We start from the raw sequence: 20,360 nt of genomic DNA, 5'->3' as shown, positions 1-20,360 counted from the left end.
ACTTACAAATTTACAATTTAATATAAAAAACAATGAATTCATTAATCCAATAATTAAATATGCTTCCGTACCTACATATGCATGGTAACCCATTTCGGAAAGTAGAGGTACGACACTTTGAATCTCATTTACAATATGCAACCTCAAAATGCACATGGGGAATGATATTGTTTGTTTCCAAGTCCCATCAAGATTCTTTTGAACAGTTCTTTCATTGGACGAATGTGTACTTACAATGTGGGACAATAGAAGTGATCAAGTATTCATGAAACTTTTGAGGTTAATCTAATGTAGAGATTGATTTGATTATAAGGGTTTTAATGAACTTTGGCATTTTTCCATGTGTATGAGATCAAATATTAGTAAGAATAAATGTCTGGTAGTATTAATATTGACCAATATTGTAAAACTTCTATACTCTTTGTAAATGTGCTTGTAAAATTATGAGTGGTTTAAAATAGTGTGACTAACAGTATGGATAAAATATACAGTGCACATATCTAAAAGTTCACAATTTATATTTTAAAATAAAAAAGTGATCATGTTTCAATCTATGAATTATCCGTATATTCACATGCATAGAGTGCTCACACCATAGTAAAACCATAATAAAACTGTAAAATGGTAGATCCAAACCCTAAAATAGTAGTATCAAACAATCAATACTGGCGCAGTGCCCACATTACAGATAATCTGGATCTAACTATTCAAGGAACATATATTTGATGGGGTTTTGAACGAATCCTGGACTGCGATTTTGATTTGAATTTTTGCAGTGCACACATTACAATGAACGGGGACACAAGCAGTCGAGCACAGAGACAAAGGAGGGGTCAGATTCAGAGCCTCAGAGGTAACCTCATGAATCATGATGTTAGTAGGGTTGGCCTAGCTCCATAAATATGAGGAAAACAAAAAACTTGTGTCTATTCTTCCACATCACATACAAATTTTTGTTAAGAGTATGGGCTAACAGAGACAGTTATGTGGGTTCCTATGGACTCTCCTTTAGGCTTTAGGAGATGGTATTAGTTGGGCTCAACGGTATATGGTACAAGGAGTCCAACTACCAATTGCACTAAATGGACCTGGGCCTGTTCAATAGTATGCTTCAGTGCAAGGCCAACCAGGAAACACAAGGGAAATTCTCACAAGTCACAAGGCTATATACTAATATACCACCTTCATTATCACTTAAAACTTACAAGACTGAAGTCTAGAGCCATGCACATTTGCATCACATTCATCATCGACATTTGTTCGAAGCATATGTCTAGTTCCACAAGTTGGCTGATCAACAGCCCATTACTCATTTCTTGTTATCTCATCAAATATGTCCCTCATTCCAAGCAAGAAATTTATTCTGGTGCCCAAGCAATATTTGTGTACCTTCTAGGACCCCTTCCAAGGCTTCCCTGTTAGCAGCATCTTACCACTGAATCGGAGAGCTCAAAAAACATCCCGAAGCCTTTGCAACAGCTCTCCCTCTCTGCTCACTGCAGTAGATTTCTATGAATTTGAACATCGGCATTGTTCCTTTTTATTTTCAGAATCTATTAGAAAGAGATACTGCTGAATGCTGATGTCCTGCCAGTTCCAGATATCCAAGCTGAAGTCTTTATGTAATTTTGTTGATTTTGAAGTATGTCAGGGCCTGTTATTACCAGCAGTCCTTGCAGGAGCAATTCCCATCGATAAAATGATGAAATCTTTTTGAATCTCTTAAGATGATAGACCGTCCAATAACTTGGGATACAAATTTCATAAACTCATGGCAATCACCACAAACACGAATGTTCTTTATAATTCTTATGGGTACCCCTTCATGAGGTTTCTTGGTCAAACCAAAAGCAAGAGCAAGTTTCTCACTGTGATAACAGATGGACTCAAATTTCTCCTCCTCCCCAACATTATGCAGAACAAGTTTTGTATCAGGAGCAAACCCAAATTCCTGCAGTTTCCTTATCAGTGTGTTCAGTTCTTCATAAATTTTTTCTGTTTCTGGATGAGTTCGATCTTCTGATACAAATTTGTGGATCTTGTTGTCAATCTCAATCCAACTGTAAGCAGCAAATTTCTTAACATTCCTGTCCTTCATGAGAGACCTCATATAGGACACATCTTTCCATCTTCCACTAGCAGCATACATGTTGGAAAGCACGACGTAAGGTCCAGCACTGAGCGGGTCCAATTCAAAGAGATGGCCAGCTGCAATCTCCGCATGTTTGATGTCACCTTTCATTGCACAAACAGATAGAAGAGTGGACCAAATCAAGCTATTTGGTTCATGGGGCATACTCTTGATAAGATCTACTGCTTTATTTATGTAGCCTGAATGGCCAAGGAGACAGACCATACATGAATAATGATCCATAGTGGGTGTCATACCATGCCGTTCGCTTATTGAATCAAAATATTTCTGTCCTTTTTCAATCAAATTAGCATGGACACAAGCGGATAAAACACCTATGAAAGTAACAATATCTGGATTTATGTTTTCTTGTAGCATGTTCTCATAGAGGGCCAAGGCCTCTAGATCTTGTCCATTTTGTGCATAACCCGTAATCATAGCATTCCAAGAAACCACATTCCGAGATGGCATCATTTTGAAAACCATCCAAGCATCTGCCGTAATTCCACATTTGCAATACATATCAACAAGAGCGCTAGACACGAGCAAATGATCATCCACTCCCATATGAATTGATTTTCCATGAACAACCAGACCATGATACAGAGACGATAATTTGGCACAGGAACTAACTACACTTGATATGGTAAAGCTATCAGGTCTGACATTTTCCAATAGCATCTCACCAAACAATATCAAAGCATCCTCTTCTCTGCCAATCTGTGCATATCCTACTATCATTGTTGTCCAACAAATCTTATCCTTCCCCCTAATCTCATCAAATGCCTTCCATGCTTCGGCTATTTGTCCACTTTGAAAGTAAGCAGTGAGAACATTTGACACCGTAACCTGGTCAGGCTTGAACCCTGACAATTGCATTTCACGAAACAAATCAATGCATTTCTCAGCCTGCCCATTTTTTAAATACCCAGAAATCATCAAATTCCAGGACACCACATTCTTATCAACCACCCAATCAAACAACCACTGAGCCCGATCAATGCCACCACACTTGGCATACAAATCCATCAACGCATTCGAAAGAAAAACATTTCCTCCCAAATTACCAACAACAACTCTCCCATGAATTTGCTTCCCAAGCCTAAAATCCAGTAACTTGGAGCACACTTGTAACACGCTCACGAATGTATACTCCGAAGGCACAAACCCTTCTTCTTGCATTTTAACAAAAACCTCAAACGCCTTGCTGAAACACCCACTTGCAGCCGTACCCGCAATCACTGTATTGTACGAAACCAAATCTCGAGAAGGCATTTGATCAAATATCACCCCCAATTCCTCAACAGACCCCGATTTCACATACGCAGAAAGCATGGAGTTCCATGAATAAACGTCTTTCTTAGGCATTTTGTCAAACAGGTCTCGAGCGTCACCAAGTTTCCCGGACTTGGCATAGAGTTGCAGGATCCTATTGTGGAGGAAAGTCTTGGTGGGCTGAAAGAAGTGAAGGTCCATGTGAGACTGCAATCTCTTTGCTTGGGCAACGTCGTTGGCTCGAACGCATTCGAGCACGAGCCGAGTGTAGGTCTCAGAGGTGGTGCAGCCACGAGAGTATAAGAGGTCTATGGCGTCACCAAGCTTGTGCTTAGCTTTCATTGTTTCCGCTTTGAATTTGAATTACAGTTTTCCGTTATATGGGTCTCAAACCACATGACCGCTAAATAGTGAACCGAATAAAAGTGGGAGTGGTGTTACTCCGACTAGTGAAGTTCATCATTTTATTTTAAAATTTTAATTTTATCTTTAAAATAAAAAATTTTAATTTTATTTGTCGAATCATTCGACAGTTATCTACCAAAATATTTGTGATTATTCGACACTTATTTGATGAACATTGGTGGATTATTCAGTGAATAATCACCAAATAAAAATGAAAAAAGTATTCGACAGTTATCTGTCGAAATATTTGTATTTATTTGACACTTATTTTCCGAACATTGGTAGATAACTACCGAATAGATCTTGGTGATTTCATTTTGTTTTTGCAATAAAGGATAAAATAAGAAAAAAAAATTAGACAAAATATATTAGGGTAGTCAACTCAATAGCTGATGATAATTTGCATAACTTCACTATAAAAGTGGTAGGTGGTCCATGAAATATCTGTAGTTTTATTTCATGGGCCCAGTAATTAGGTCCATGAAATACCCATAGTTTTGTTAATGGGCCCGGCCCATCCAAGGTTTATGTGGCAATTACTAGTAAATGTGTTTCCAAACCTCTACTAGATAATCCTATAATAGAATAAATAAATCAATCTTGTATTAATTGTGTAATAGGAAGTGGGGATTCGAACTTGAAACTTATTTTAATAACGTGAAGAGAAATATTACTAAATTAATAACTAGCTAAGAACCGATCTTTTATTTCGGTACTCCAACAAAATAGTTGGGTTGTATAATTGTATTTGTCTAATTTTGTTATAATTTATGATACAGGAATAAGATTGTGATTTTTTATTTTTTTCTCTTTTGATCTGGGGTAGGAATAAGACCATTGAGCAGTATTTTTTAATCTATAAGCGAAATGCATTTGACTCTAAATAGAAAACATGTGGGATGAGATACTGGGATCTATGGACTTGAGAAATCAATGTTTTATTAGAGTAGTTGGTGCCCAATAATTTTTCATATGTCTATTGTATATAGTTGAGAGTTGAGTGGTGATCATGACCATTTCCTAATTCCTAGGCATGGCAGTTCCAAGTGTTGAGCAAGTCTGCAAGGGCTCTTTCTTCTGGAGGAGAAAATCCAGCTGAGGTCCAAAGGCTGATTGACTAGAATTAATCAAATGATTAATATCAAATGAAGGAACGTGTAATGTAATCAAGGGCTGTCCAAATGGCCACATGAATAGTATATATGATTGGTAAGTGATAACAAAGTAACAAACACATAATTACATTACGTTACATATATTATAATATGATTATTAATGAATTAAGCTTATTAATCACTTGCAAATATGTGCCAAATGGAAGCTGCATGCACAGCTCCCCTTGCAAAACTTAAGGCCAACCAGCCAGCCAATGCAGGCCTTGTCTTCCATTGGGTTATGGCATTCAGTCATTCACTTTCAAAATTTGACTCAGTTGTGGGATTATTAGTTGAGGCATAATGTTAATTATTAGTTTCCTAGAGATTGAGATAACAAATTCTACATAAAACTCACCATAAATAAATTCTTCTGTCCCATGTAAGTATATAATAATTTCCTCTCTATTCTTTCATTTTATCAATTCACTTTTGATAGATTAGTGGCAATGAATGCTTGTGACACCCAGCAGAGCAATTCATTTTTCTCGTGACATTAGCCAAATTAAAAACAAAAACAGAATAAAGAGGTGTGACTCCAAAAGTTTGAAAGGCTAGAGAGTTAAATAAGAAAAAAGGCTTGGTGGGTTGTATAATTTGTATTTCATTTTTCTTTGGTTGAGAATTTGAGATATAGGTGAGGTTGGAATTGGGGTGTGTAAATAGGACAATATATATGGAAAGTGTCGTTAACTAAAGCATCACTTTTGTTGGCTGAACTATGACCAACTGCAACAACATCAAAGCAGATATTCAATTCTTTTTTCTTTTTTTTTTCCGACCAAAAAAACTTTTTTTTGTTTGTTTAATGGATAGGACATTTACCCGACTTATTTTATGGTTTGCAAGGACAAAACCCAAACTAGAACAAGTTGGAAGTTGGCAGTGGTTACTGATTTGGACCTGAATCCAGGAAACAACAATCATGGTACCACTCAACTCAGTGGCATATAGTGTTCCCCAATATTCGGCTTCGGTCATTCGGTGGGTTCAGCTTTAAGTACATAAATTATATCAACAAAAATCGGTAGTCCAAACTCCAAAGTGATATATATATATATTTTTTTTTTGGCCTTTCGGGCTTTAATAAAGAAGCAAAATTGGTGCAGAAATGGAGGAATATAAAAAGAATATAAAGTTTAAGTTGTTAAGCAAGCAAGCAGATGAGAAGAAAAGCTGAAATGGATGATGACAACGAGACCCGTCATCATCATCCATCATATGATTAATTCAAATCATCTTTTTATCCATCTCAGATAGTCAGATTCTCTAATGTAAGAATGTCCTCCTTCAGGTTTCATCTAAGTATCTAACACATAAAAACAAAAAAGAAAAAAGAAAAAAAAAAAGAAGAGTAAATCCGAATTCTGTAATTTTTTTATGCTGACAAGTTTGACATGCATATGTTAATACTTAATACCAAATCTAAGTTATCTAACTCCCTGTTATTTTTTTTCAAGTTTCCTACTTTTCTCTCCTCCTTCGAAGACACAGTCCACACGGACCACACCAAACAAAACCACCCCATCTTCTTCCCTTTCCATAATTCATTTCAATCCCATCAAGACACACACACAGATACAAACTTTTATGATTTGGGTTTTTCTATCTGTACCATAAAGCAAGAAAGTGGGTCACTAATCACTATCTGCAAAAATTCTATATCTCTCTCTCTCTCTCTCTCTCTCTCTCTCTCTCTCTCTCTCTCTCACTCAGTATTTGTGTGTGAAATTCAGTGCCTTTCTATAATTCTATTATCACACTACACCATTATGGCTTCCTTCAAAGTCAAGCAAGAATCACAATAGATAATTAAAGAAGGAGGCCCTTCACCTTCACCCACTGTCCCCACCAAAGCCTTTTCCTTTTTCTCACTCTCTCAAACCAAAAATGGCTCAGATGCTAAGAGACAGAGTATTTGGAAACTCCAAGAGACACACCCAAACCCACAATCCAATCCAAACCACCATGCCCGTTTACCCGGTAGAACACCTTCCCAGTCCATTTGGCGATGTGGGTTCGAACCTGTCGGACTCGGAGCTCCGAGAAACCGTCTACGAGATCCTGGTCGGGGCCTGCCGGAGTACCGGAGCCAAACCGCTGACCTACATCCCACAGTCCGAGAAAACAGACCGGACCACTCCATCTTCGCTTCAGAGGTCGCTGACGTCATCGGCGGCAAGCCGGGTGAAGAAGGCTCTGGGTTTGAAGCAAACGTCGTCGTCTAGGAGGAGACTCGATGGTGGTGACTCAGTGAGTCAGGGAAGGAGTAAGCGGTCCGTGCCGATTTGGGAGCTTATGAAGGTTCAGATGAGGGTTTCGGAGCAGACTGATACAAGGGTTAGGAGAGCCCTTTTGAGGGTCGCTGCTGGTCAGGTTTGTGAATTGTGATGTGAAATGCTCTGTTTTTGGATGGCCTTTTTATTTATTTATTTTTAAATGAGGGGAGTTGATTATTTTTAATTGGGATGTTGGTGTGTATGTTATATATGTTGCTTGTGTTTGGTTTCTCAGAAAATGAAAGGAAACTAATGGAAAATGAAATTCTGAATGATAGAGAAATCGACTCTTCAACACTCTTTTTAAAGAGTCTTAAATATAGAGGAAATTAATTATAAAAGACTCTTTTTAAACACTTTTTAATTTTTGTAAACTTCACGCATTTCTAATGACATGTAGTTCTCAAAGTCTCACATTTATGTTTAGCTTGAATAGAGTACAGAGCCATTGGGTTGTGGGTATGTGGATTCATTTGAACTTTTATTTAGGTAGATATTAAATTTAGATATTGATTAGAATACATGGTTTTTGGCTGTTTGTGTTATCTTAATCTAGCTTGGTGAATTACTGGTGTTTTTTTCTTCTATGTATTAGCTTGGAAAACGTATAGAGAGCATGGTTTTACCTCTCGAGCTACTACTGCAGTTCAAGTCTTCAGATTTTCCCAATCAGCAAGAATATGTAGCTTGGCAGAGGAGACATTTGAAAGTTCTGGAAGCGGGAATTCTTTTGCATCCTTACATGCCTTTAGATAAGAAAGGAACTGCTCCTCAACAGCTCCGGCAGATTATTCATGGGGCCTTAGAGAAACCCATAGAAACCGGAAAGAACAATGAGTCAATGCAGGTTCTCCGCAGTGTTGTTATGTCTCTTTCTTGCAGATCATTTGATGGGTCTGTTTCCGACACATGCCACTGGGCAGATGGGTTTCCATTGAACCTCAGACTCTACCAAATTCTCCTAGAATCATGTTTTGACCTGAATGAAGAAACATCTATTATTGAAGAGGTTGATGAGGTTTTAGAACTGATAAAGAAGACCTGGTTAATCCTCGGAATAAACCAAATGCTGCATAATCTTTGTTTTGCATGGGTTTTATTTCATCGTTATGTTACAACTGGCCAAGTGGATAATGACCTGCTGGTTGCATCCAATAAACTGTTGGAGGATGTTGAACAAGATGCCAATGCCACAAAAGATATATCATATTTGAAGATCTTAAGTTCAACATTGAGTTTGATATTGGGTTGGGCTGAGAAAAGGCTTCTTGCCTACCATGATATTTTCCATAGTGGCAATATTGAATCAATGCAGAGCATCGTCTCACTGGGGGTATTATCAGCAAAACTACTGATAGAAGATATTTCTCACGAGTATCGTAGGAAGAGGAAAGAAGTTGATGTGGCTCGTGACAGGGTTGACGCCTACATAAGATCATCAATTCACTCTGCTTTTGCTCAGGCAAGTTCCCATATTACTTTTGGGCAGTGATTAAACAAAGAGTAAACAATGTGTATTATGCTAGGAATTATTCTTTCTTATGTCTGTCAGCTTATATAGAATTTATTGGAAACTCAGGGTGAGGAACTTTAACTATATAAATTTTAATGATTTTATTTTTGTTCCTAGTTTCCTTGTTCATCCTTATATATTACCAACCTGGATTTCCTTTTTGGCTGTAAAATATATTGCTCAATATTCTATATGATGTCTTGGGGCAGAAACTGGAAAAGCTGGGTTCCAGCAAGCGTTTGTTGAAGAGCCAAAACAATCATTCTCCTGTCCTTTCCATCCTTGCACAAGAACTTAGCGAACTGGCTTTCAGTGAGAAGGAGATATTTGGTCCAGTATTGAAGAAATGGCACCCTCTTGCAACAGGCGTTTCTATGGCTACGCTACATTCTTGCTATGGAAATGAGCTGAAGCAATTTGTGACGGGTGTCAGTGAGCTGACTCCTGATAGTATAAAAGTGCTGAGAGCTGCTGACAAATTGGAGAAAGATCTTGTGCAGATTGCTGTTGAAGATTCAGTGGATAGTGAGGATGGTGGGAAATCCATCATAAGGGAGATGCCTCCTTACGAGGCTGAAACTGTAATTGCCAAATTGGCGAAGGCTTGGATAAGGACAAGAGTGGACAGGCTGAAGGAATGGGTTGACAGAAATCTGCAACAAGAGGTATGTATTTTCTGTCTCAACAAACAACAAGAGTTGAAAAAGAAGCAATACTAGTGTCTGTGCTTGCATTTTTCTCCAATGCACAACATGAAGAGATCAATAAATAAAGTAGGGACACAGTGACAGTTCCCCAACTTCATGACTAATACTATTGGTCTAACTTGAAACTTATCTTTTAGTAGTTTCATGCTCTAACCTTGTGAACTTTCTTTCTATAGGTATGGAGTCCACGGGCAAACAAGGAGCGTTTTGCTCCTTCTGCGATTGAAGTTTTACGCATTATAGATGAAACATTGGAAGCATTCTTTATGTTGCCAATACCTATGCATCCCGCCTTGGTTCCTGAATTGATGACTGGTCTTGACAGATGTCTTCAACACTATATATTGAAGGCCAAGTCTGGCTGTGGTATATATATTTCATAACTTGCACTGGTGCATTGAATGTTAAAGTTTTCAATCTCCATTGTAACCACCAGTTCTCCTTTGTGATCTGTGCAGGGACCCGAAGTACTTTCATTCCGACTATGCCTGCTTTGACCAGATGTTCAACAGGATCCAAATTTCATGGTGTATTCAAGAAGAAGGAAAGGTCACATATAAATCAGAGGAGGAAATCTCAGGTAGGAACTACAAATGGGGATGACTCCTTTGGGGTTCCACAACTTTGTGTTCGAGTTAATACCTTGCAGCTTATTCGAATGGAGTTGGGCGTTTTTGAGAAGAGGATAATTGCCCATCTTGGGAACTCTGAATCCACTCAAGTGGATGATTTTGTAAATGGGATGGGCAAAATGTTTGAGCTTTCAGCATCTGCGTGTGCAGAAGGGATCCAACAACTTTGTGAGGCAACAGCATACAAGGTCATTTTCCATGACCTAAGTCATGTTCTTTGGGACGGCTTGTATATTGTGGAAGTATCGTCTTCTAGGATTGAGCCTTTTCTTCAGGAACTTGAGCAATATTTAGAGATTATTTCATCAACGGTGCATGACAGAGTTAGAACACGTGTTATTTCTGATGTAATGAAAGCTTCTTTTGATGGGTTCTTGTTGGTTTTGCTAGCTGGAGGCCCTTCTCGCACTTTCACACAGAAAGATTCTGCTATAATAGAAGAGGATTTTAAGTTTCTTACTGATTTATTCTGGTCAAATGGGGATGGACTGCCAGCCGATTTAATAGAGAAGTTTTCAACCACTGTTAAAGCCATACTCCCTCTGTACCGTACTGATACTGATAACCTTATTGAACAGTTCAAACGTGCAATTCTGGAGAACTATGGCTCTTCTGCTAAATCCCGGCTTCCATTGCCTCCAACTTCAGGTGAGTGGAATTCCAATGAACCAAACACACTTCTACGTGTCTTGTGTTATCGGAATGATGAAACCGCAGCAAAGTTCCTTAAGAAGACTTATAACTTGCCTAAGAAGCTGTAACAACCTTGGTTTGTGATAAGATTGATGAAGGATATTTCAAGGGTTGACCAGCTGCTAGGGTCATTTCGGCTTCTCCTATTTACAACATCACTCTTCAAAAGCTCTGATATCATCTTTTAGTCAGGAGAGCTGTTCAATTTGAGGGCAGAATATTGCCGTGTATAGTATATTTGTTGGTCACGTTTGTTGTTCAGAGCTTCCACCAGTCAGTGAGTCAAGAACTTCAAGGGAGCAGTGGATTTTCTTCTCAATGCAGAGGATTAATTAGGCTTGGAGTTTATAATGCTGTAGGGTTCAGCGAATATTTATTACAATTCTTTCGCCTGATGTGTCGATTATAATGCATCTTCTGGATGCAGTTAGGTTTGTCAGCTTTTTATCTCCATGATACAAAGAAAACCTTAACAGTATCAGAATATCTTTTGATAGTATGATAGGTAGTTGTGAGTGATATTCTAAAATACAGGTTGCTTTTTGGAGCAATCTTGCGGATTTTATTGTATTTCAGATTTGTACATAGTTTAATAAGGTTTGCGTTAAGTTATCTATTTCATTTTTGTGAACAAACTTTTATTTGTTGTTTTTTTATTGCCATTCTTTGTACATTTATACAAGTCAGTTACTTGCAATCCAGTTTTCCTCCTGAGTGAAGTGGATGTTTTCAACATGTAAATGCTATTACAGAATAATACACCATCTTGTGAATATGGTTTACAGTTTTGCACATTTTCACCCTCCATTCTAGTGTGAGTGAATATGTTTCTGGTCGATTAAACATGCATTCGAGATCATCCTATAATGTTCTCCATTTTATATTTCAGATAATCTGGCAAAAGCAAGGTTACAGCTCTCTGGCCATGTTGGGTGTTGTCATATAACAATTTTATTATCGCGTGTGAAATAGAAGCTATCATTTGAAGGTAATATTACACATACATAACACACTCATTCGTAGCACTCAGTGCTGAGGCATTGCCAGTAGTCCAAAATTGCCAAGTATTCTTTTTCACCTAACAATGTGTTAAAAGATTATGCTGTAAAATTGTTTACAAGACAAGATCATCAGAAGCGACTGCAAAATCGTTGATTGATCATCATTTGCATTTCCTAAGAAATGACCAACTATGCCTTCTCAATCACTCTCTCTAGAGGCCCTCGCATTTGTATATATATGAAATTACAGATAATTGACTAAAGATATCTCCCTACTATGAGGAATAAATTATTTTCAGTGCCAAGGATTCTTTCTAGTTCCACTTCTTTTTGTGCTACTTGTTGAGCTTGATTTCTGCAGCAAAGACAGAAAAACAAAAACAAAATTTACTAATTCCTGTTACAGCAAAGGTAATGGGCCAAACAGTAATGATAGCCGTTACAATATACAGAATATTAAGAGTGGCAATCATACATACCGATTTTGGCTTTTTTGTCTTTCCTCGGATCCTGTTCTTTGGTGGTTTAAGTTTGTATATCCGAACCATCCAATGGTGAGTTGTGAATACCTAAATTGGATAAACCCCAAAACATAATCAGAAGCAGCACAGGTACTTCTCAGAGAAAAGCTCATCACTTGATGTTGTGTTGCTCAAATATATTGTGAAGGGTATTATAATATGTTCCATAGCTTGCACTTATTCTCAATTTAAAGGTTTAGATCATCTGACCTCTTCAAAATGGGTAAGTTTGAAGTATTTCTTTCCAATTTCTGTTCGCCTCACTCTATCAAAGCCTTTACCATCTGTATCCACAAACCTGTAGTAAAAGAAGAAAAGATGCTTTATATTATTAACAAGCTGAAACAAATAAAACTCTACAAATAAACAACCAACTTTATGCAAATGCACACCTGTAATAAGAGAGTTTGTACATGAGACAATTTAGCATGGTGGGGGTGGCCTGATTGTCAATCCGATACTGACCATCCCTCTTTAGACAGGAAGACAAGGTAGAACATGGTTAATGACTCAATAATAACAACACTGTTAACTTAAAGTCTCCTAAGCAAACTTTAATTGACATCCAGTTATCCCCAAAGAGGGGCCAGCGAAGGAAATAACTCACCAAGTAATCAGGTTCCTTGATATGAGGGAATACACCACCTCCAATACGGACCATCCACAGGAACTTATTAATATCATCACTGGGGTAACCAACAAGACCTGATAAGTAAATTCATAAATCAGAATAAAGTTTTACTTTCTTTTATAAGAAGATCTCAGCATGCAAAAAGGAGCCAACCTCCAAAAACAACAAGGACATATTTTACATCCAACGAGTTAAAAATTTCCCAAGCCGCCTTTTCTGGAGAAGACATAGCAGTACCAACAGTTGCAATATGTGTGTTGTTCCAGGTATTGTTGTCAACGATGACAGTGCGGTTAGCCATGGCAGTAGTTTGGTACCCATAATCCCACCAAGATGCAACCTGCAAAAAATTTATAGCAAGAATGGAGATTAGTTCAAATCTTCCTTCGTCAAAGGACACAATTTTAGTCTGTCAAAGACTAAATTGAGTTGGATACTAGGGCAAAAAAAAACATGGAGAACACTCACTTTATCATCCACCTCAGTGTTGTGGCTTAACCATGCATAAGCCTCTCTAAAATCATCAAAAACATGGAGACCATCATTTGAATAAGATGTTAGAACAATAGATGGGGCTGAATAAGCTTCAGCTGCTGCCCAGACACAATGAACCTACAAAACAAATGATAACTCAACTTCAGATGCCATCTTTATCAATCAAAATTTCACTAAAGGATGAAATGCGAGGGAAAAGAAGTTCTTATTTTTTCAATTAAAGGAGACGCAAATCTATTTTTCACAGGTTCTCGATTAACGTGATTACATTATGTATCCATTCAAAATTTTACAATTGACTAAAAATTCTATCCCCAGGAAATTGATTTAAGGTCTGAAAGATGTATAAGTTCAAACACCATAACATACTAGTATACACAGAATTCATGAATATGAGAACCAGAATTGAGACGTGGTTGAAATCATACAAAATAAAGAAAGAAGAAAATTTATATACCACATAGAAGGCACCCAGCAACACAAGTAGAAAAATAGCAAGAATAGATCCCTCAAAAGGTAAAACCAGAAGCCTCTTCTCAATTTGAGATTTAATGGAAGGCTTTTCCACAGGTTCTTTCTCCTTCTTCCTGTTCTTTCTTGAAGGTCTCTCCTTTAATGTGTCTCCACTTTTATCAGTCTTCGGCACTTCATTCTGCGGTACAGTGCTATCAGAACTGGTATCCCCTGCCTTAACAGTCAAAAAAGACAAAATTAGTGCTAGTCCTGAATAAGCTAGACAAATGTAAACCAACAGTGTAAAGAAAGCATGATTACATCAACTTGGGAAATTCCTGGTAAACCAGGTAACTGAAACTTGATTGATCGTGTGAAAACTTCAAAAGCTTCAGAGAGAGCAATCCCAGACGTGATGCATGCTGCTGGAGCAAGTACTAGCATAAGCCGCACCTGTAATATTAGCAAAAACTAATATTAACATGGATTAAAAGAAAGCTGGAAGAAAAACAAATAAAACCTAGCAGTGCCAAGAATAGTTCTTACCATGACTCCCGAGAAATATACTGATGTTACAATATAAAGGATCACAAAAGAGCTTGCATCTGATAAGGGTGAAAAGCACGCCTACCAACAGATATAAACCATAAAAACAGTCGTTAGAAACAGGAAATAAATGCAATATATGGTAACTTAAAAACTAAAAAGCAAAATATGGTAACTTTGGAAATAAAAAAAGCAAAATATGGTTTGAAGATCAGGAACTTACAATAATGCCAGCTGGAACCAAGAATGCCAAAACATTAATGTCCATAAAGTAAGAGGGCCAAGTAGGAGGTTGATGCTCACTAACACTAGCAATAATTGGTATGTATTTGCTTGCATAAGTTCTGAAATGACAAAAAAATTATATATATAAGACATATAAAAACATATAGAAGTACAATTTCTCAGCTAGGAATAAACATTTCAAGTAATTTAAGAAAAGTTAAAGAATACAAACAGGTCAAAATGGCTTCTAAAATCTCAAAGTTAGGAAGGTGCTGGCATGGTAGGGACCAGAAAGGGGGGAGGGGGTCAAATTCTAAAAGAGAAATACTCGAGTAGAGACACCAAAGACAAATCCAAAATTTTGATATTAAGTGACGTGACAGTGACTTTTTCACATTTTGTCCCACTTACTTTTTCAAGTGAACCCCATTTAATTTTCGCAAATAAGATACTACAATGTCATTTTCCAAATCACTTAATATTCAAACTTCAGGATTTATTTTGGTGCTTATAGTATTAACTTGCTAGACAAGGCCCTCTAAATAAAGGAATCGGACCAAAGCCAGATGTTAGAACCATTTGGGAACCAGTAGCTCCAAAATAAGTTGTACCCATAATGAAAATGTCTGTTTATGATCATGCTAGTTCATCCAGAAAACCAAAAGTTACCAAACAAAGAAGCACATAAATAGTGAATTATGTACTTACGGATCAAGTAGACTTAGACTTCGCCCACTCCATCCCATTGTTGGGCTTGAAGCTACCAAAGCTACAAGTACTGCTATCACAGCACAACATACAATCCTGAAAAATAAGTAACACAAGAGGCATAGAGATCAATTGTGTGTTCAATCTGTGACACCCTAAACATATTTAAGAAACAGAGCAAGTGAAGCATACAGGCCAATAGATATAACAAGTGTCACAGCCACTTTGAACATTTTTGGAGAGAGCATCCCTTTGATATAGTACACAAAAGCAACCACATGTATGATAATAAAAACCTGCAGACCAAAATTTAGCAACAATAAAACATGTTAAGTAAATAGAGTAACATGACACAAGATACAGAGTGCAAAAAATCTAGCTTTTGGACAAAATGAAGAAAATGAACAGTGGACTAAGTTCATTTCTATTGTTAACTTTCAAAGAGCATGGTTTATAACATGTAGAATAATGGTCATCACAATGCAAATCTAGGAACAGGAAAACAGCAGCTTAAGCACATATAACTCAGTAGGAAGATGTTATTTAGAGGATTTTTAAAAGTAACCCATAGCTAAGACAAGCTCCAGTATCAAAAATGAAAAGTCAATCAGAAAAGAAAGTGGGAAAACGCTCACCAAGAAGGATGCAAAATGTTCTGATGTCATAACCGCATTAAATCCAACTACAGGCACCAAAGCGGCTAATAATGTTCCCAAGACAACCTGCATTGGAAAAGGTATGATTCAAAAAGAACCAAGAAATGCCATTTATGAAGTAGAAAGAATTAACCCTATGTCACGTCCTTGATTAGTAGTTAAGGAAGATGTGCAACAAGATTCATTACTATTGACAGTGATCCTAGTGTTTCAAAGACAGGTAGCACAAAGAAAGACAGGTAGCACAAAAAAAGACAGGTAGCACAAAGTTCAAACGGAAATGAACTATGTACTGAAATCTTCTCACAACCTAGCAATTGATACACTAAAGATAAGACAACCAACATGGTAAATGAATCTTTTTAAAGAGTTTTAACAATCATACACTTGCCTTGTCACCCTTAGTTATCATCAAGAAATAGCAAAAATATTTACCATATCAATTTAATCTTGTCCCCTTATTTCTCATCTTAACATTTCTAGCTCAAAACAAGGCCTTCTTTTGGATGTCTGTTCTTTTTCAAGGCCCAAGAATATTAAGATGCATTCTTCAACTTTAATGTCTAAATATATATTCCTCTTTTTTTTTTCTGAAAAAAGAATATTCCTCTTGTTTTTTTTTTGTTTTTTTTGAGAAGAATATTCCTCTTGTTTTCAATCATGGAAAGCTTCATCAGTATTGCAGATACTTACAAGAGGAGCGTATGCAATGTATAGTCGAGAAGAGTAGCGACCAGTCACAATGCACAGAAGCACATGCATTGGAATAAGGTTAATAATAAAAGTGTAGCCTCCCCAAGAGCAAACCTGAAACAATGAAACAAAACGAAACGAAAAAAAAAAAAAATGAGGCATGGAATAGATAAGGTTGCAAGGGAAAAAACAACATTAGTACACAAACTTACCATGTAAAAGTATGCTATGGAATTAAGAGTTGCATAAAAGAGGGATCCTGTATTCAGTGTCTGCATATAATGCATAATGTAGTCAGAAAATAGCGAGGCACATTATAGGTAATTCATGTAGTATATGCCAATAATATATCCATAGAAACCAAATCAAATGGTGCAACTTTTCAACAGTCAACAGAGTCAGATCATTCTCTTATAACAACCACGTTTTGAGATGTTGATAAGCCACCCAAAAGAATGAAATAAAGTTGTCTTTTACCAAATCTAACCTTAATATAAAGATAGAAAGTGAAGATCAAAGCAAAAATAGCCACAGCTTCATTGTCATAGCTTCCAGCCACAGACCGAGAAATATATGAAGGGACCTGCAAACAAAAACATAAAAGAGCACAGTTAAAACCATTGTGCTTAGCATTTCCATATATTTTAAAGAACTATATCAGTCATATAGTACTGCACATTCTATACAAGCAGCAAGAACTCTATGTAAAACATTGTCTCATCCATCCAGATTTGAAAGACAAAATATTTTATATTATAAGTCTTATCAGAACAAAATGGCTGGAATTTTAAATTATGAAAGCATATTTTACACATTCATCCAGAAGCAGCTAGAACTCTATGTAATACTTTGCCGCCTCCACCCAGTTGAGCCAGCATATTTTACATTAGGACATCTTTTTGGAATAAAAAGGATGGTATTTCATATTATAACTGAGCAGAGCACACTTGGGGGATTACAAAAGCAATACTTTTCTGTTAAGTCCAAACTCCACAGTCTTTCTAGTCAGATGGAGTAAATAGCTCAAAGGTCTCAAAACATGGCACACATGTTTGTACATGATTCCGAAAATAGTTACAGATTAATGCTGCAAATATGTTGCACTAACACTGTTTAAAAGTCTTAGTGACATTCAGGATAAGAAAAAACTTGTAGAGTTACGAATACCCGCTATGTAATTTACCATGGCCAAAAGAGCTGCAGCTGTTAGTCCAGCACCAACACCCTTAACTTCCTGAAGAAACAGGCAATTTACCATCATCAACAAATTGGAGGAAAATCACTAAATCCAAAAAATAACTATGGCCTGAATACAAACCCGAGTCAAAAGGTAAGTTGCCCATGATGTGAAAGCAGAGAATATAGGCGCGGTAAATACACAAATAGTTTCCACAGAAAGAGGAATGTTTATTGCATTCAACAACCTGAGATAAGCGAGAAATGACCCATAAATATTTGGCCAACATGGGAATCACTGTTAGCTAATTCACTTGTTTTCCTTTTTCTCCTTCAAGTACACCAAACTTGGTAGTTAAAAGAAAAAGGACAAAAGGCTTCTCTAACATTTCTATCATAAATTTTAATACTCACCACCATAGGGTTCCTGCTGTCAAGGTCAATCCAGGGTAAACAGTTCCACCAATCACGCGACCAAGAGGATACCTTAAAATGTATTTTTGGAAAAACATTAACTTTATATTGCTGTATTATGTAATCCGCCAAAAAGGAAATCGAAACAAGAACTCTGCCTTGAAGTTTGATAAGCCACAAGTAATAGAAATTACCAGGTTCGGTCATCAAACCAGTTCCAAAAATCATATATTCCATTCTTTGTCAGAAACTGAAACCAAAACATAAGGCTGTCATCTTCTACACAACTTTCCATCATTGCAATACAATAAAATGAATCAATTCATGCTCTGATAATAAACTTCAGTTTTTCAAATAGATTTAATTCAACAGCAACGCTGTAGTATTAATTTATAATTACAAATGAGACAGAGAAACCAAACCTGAGTGACTCTGTAATTGAAATAAGGATCAAACTCGTGAATTACACTCTCGTATTTTATGACCTGTAGATCAATTCACAAAGCAACATGACCGTGAGTACTAACACACAGTTACAAAGTTAATCTTATATTGATTGCTAAGAAATGTAATTATGAATGATAAATCTTAATTTACGATAACTAGAACTAAACAATTAAACAGAATAGCCCAAAGTCAAATTGATTGCAACAATACCATTTGGTTCGGGAAATTTATACACAGATACTTAAAAATGAATATATGAAAGTCTTAAGTTGAATACATATATATATATATATTTATCAGTGCATGAGTGAGTATATATAATTTTTAGTATTCATGCATTTTCCTGCATTTTCGAGGCCGCCAAACGAGCAACATTAAATTTTTAGAGTAATAAACGATTAGATCTAGAAAGGCGAAGAAAAAATATTGATCATAGAGCTCACAGAGAAGAGCCGGATCGAGAATGCGAGAACACCGATCAGGATGAGGATGAAGAAGGAGAGGACATTTCCAAAAGCATGCCTTAAGGTTCTCTCATTGGAGGGCTCCGAGGCCGCCATTGACGGCCAAATCGAGCTCCGAGCTTGAAAGAGAGTGATAGAGAAGACTGAGGTCTGATGAAGGGTTTTGTGGGCTGCCTGCGACTACGAACTGGGATAGAAGACTTTGTAACACTAAACAGAGAGAGGAGTTGATTTTTGGGAACTACGAAACTGCCCCTGAAAGTTTGTCGAAATTACGGTAGTTTCCTTCGACATATACGTGACTATGGGAGCATACCTTGTGATTGGTCTAGCACTACGCAATATGTCACGTGGCATGATATAATACGACGGGTTCGAGTGTGGAATGCGGATTAAAGTCATTAGGGGAATGGTTTGCCCAAAAAAAAAAAAAAAAGTCATTAGAGGAATGGTAGCTATTTCTCTTTTCTACTTTCTCCTACATTTTCTCTTCTATTACACAATATAAAATGATCATAACCGTTGATTTTTTAGATCACAATTTAAACATAATTCATTCCAAAAATTAACTAAATTTAAAATTGAAAATCGAAATCATTTAATCATTTAACTGTTATCAAATAAATAAATAGCTAATATAATTGTCATCAAAACTATATATTTATTTAATAACATAGATAACTAAATAAGTTTTCATTATGAATTATAGAGTATATAATCTTTAAAGGAGATTTAGAAAATAAATGATTCTGATCATATGACTACACTGCATATGCACCTGAGAAGAAAAAAGGTAGAACAAGAAGGTAAAAAGAAGAATGTAACTACCACTTCTCAAATAAATCAAAAACTCAATTAACTTATTTTGGTGGTAGGTTGGGAACCAAACTCAACTATTTGTATAGTTTTTACTAAAAACTACTTATGTTCCATTGTTCCATTTCCAATTTCTCAAGTTGCAACAAACCGTTTTGTTCACATTGCATATTTCTATTCATAATTGAGATATCTTATACAAACTAAGTATAATTTTGAATTAATCAAAATTATAAACACTTAAAATGTTTCGAGTTACGAATTAAATTTTTGGGTTAAATACAAAAATAGTCCTCTAACATTCATTCGTGTCTCAAAGTGGTCT

At 36.6% G+C, this 20,360-nt stretch overlaps 2 protein-coding genes and 1 pseudogene across 2 annotated transcripts; 1 reads left to right on the top strand and 2 right to left on the bottom strand.

Moving 5' to 3' along the window:
• Positions 1 to 1,202: 1,202 nt before the first annotated feature.
• Positions 1,203 to 3,796, bottom strand: LOC147285402 (pentatricopeptide repeat-containing protein At5g04780, mitochondrial pseudogene; annotated as a pseudogene).
• Positions 3,797 to 6,472: 2,676 nt separating this feature from the next.
• On the top strand, positions 6,473 to 11,562 carry LOC147285401 (protein unc-13 homolog). The gene is made up of 5 exons (XM_086245008.1): positions 6,473 to 7,341; positions 7,840 to 8,706; positions 8,967 to 9,422; positions 9,641 to 9,830; positions 9,923 to 11,562. The coding sequence occupies exons 1-5, from the start codon at positions 6,856 to 6,858 to the stop codon at positions 10,855 to 10,857; spliced, it is 2,934 nt and encodes a 977-aa protein (XP_086101134.1). The 5' UTR covers positions 6,473 to 6,855; the 3' UTR covers positions 10,858 to 11,562.
• A 274-nt stretch (positions 11,563 to 11,836) lies between these two features.
• Positions 11,837 to 19,414, bottom strand: STT3A (staurosporin and temperature sensitive 3-like A). The gene is made up of 23 exons (XM_086244372.1): positions 19,199 to 19,414; positions 18,731 to 18,793; positions 18,503 to 18,558; positions 18,309 to 18,380; positions 18,037 to 18,142; positions 17,902 to 17,952; positions 17,206 to 17,301; positions 16,931 to 16,990; positions 16,719 to 16,832; positions 16,005 to 16,091; positions 15,562 to 15,665; positions 15,370 to 15,465; positions 14,660 to 14,780; positions 14,437 to 14,517; positions 14,212 to 14,343; positions 13,895 to 14,125; positions 13,411 to 13,554; positions 13,096 to 13,282; positions 12,919 to 13,016; positions 12,704 to 12,783; positions 12,522 to 12,609; positions 12,270 to 12,359; positions 11,837 to 12,145 (listed from the first exon to the last, which is right to left on the bottom strand). The coding sequence occupies exons 1-23, from the start codon at positions 19,313 to 19,315 to the stop codon at positions 12,086 to 12,088; spliced, it is 2,334 nt and encodes a 777-aa protein (XP_086100498.1). The 5' UTR covers positions 19,316 to 19,414; the 3' UTR covers positions 11,837 to 12,085.
• Between the last annotated feature and the right edge of the window lie 946 nt (positions 19,415 to 20,360).

Source organism: Dryas octopetala, chromosome 5 (genome assembly GCF_963921425.1).
Source record: "Dryas octopetala chromosome 5, drDryOcto1.1, whole genome shotgun sequence".
Taxonomy (NCBI): Eukaryota; Viridiplantae; Streptophyta; class Magnoliopsida; order Rosales; family Rosaceae; genus Dryas; species Dryas octopetala.
The sequence above is the reverse complement of the archived record's forward strand: the minus strand, read 5'-3'. Positions and strand labels throughout refer to the sequence as shown.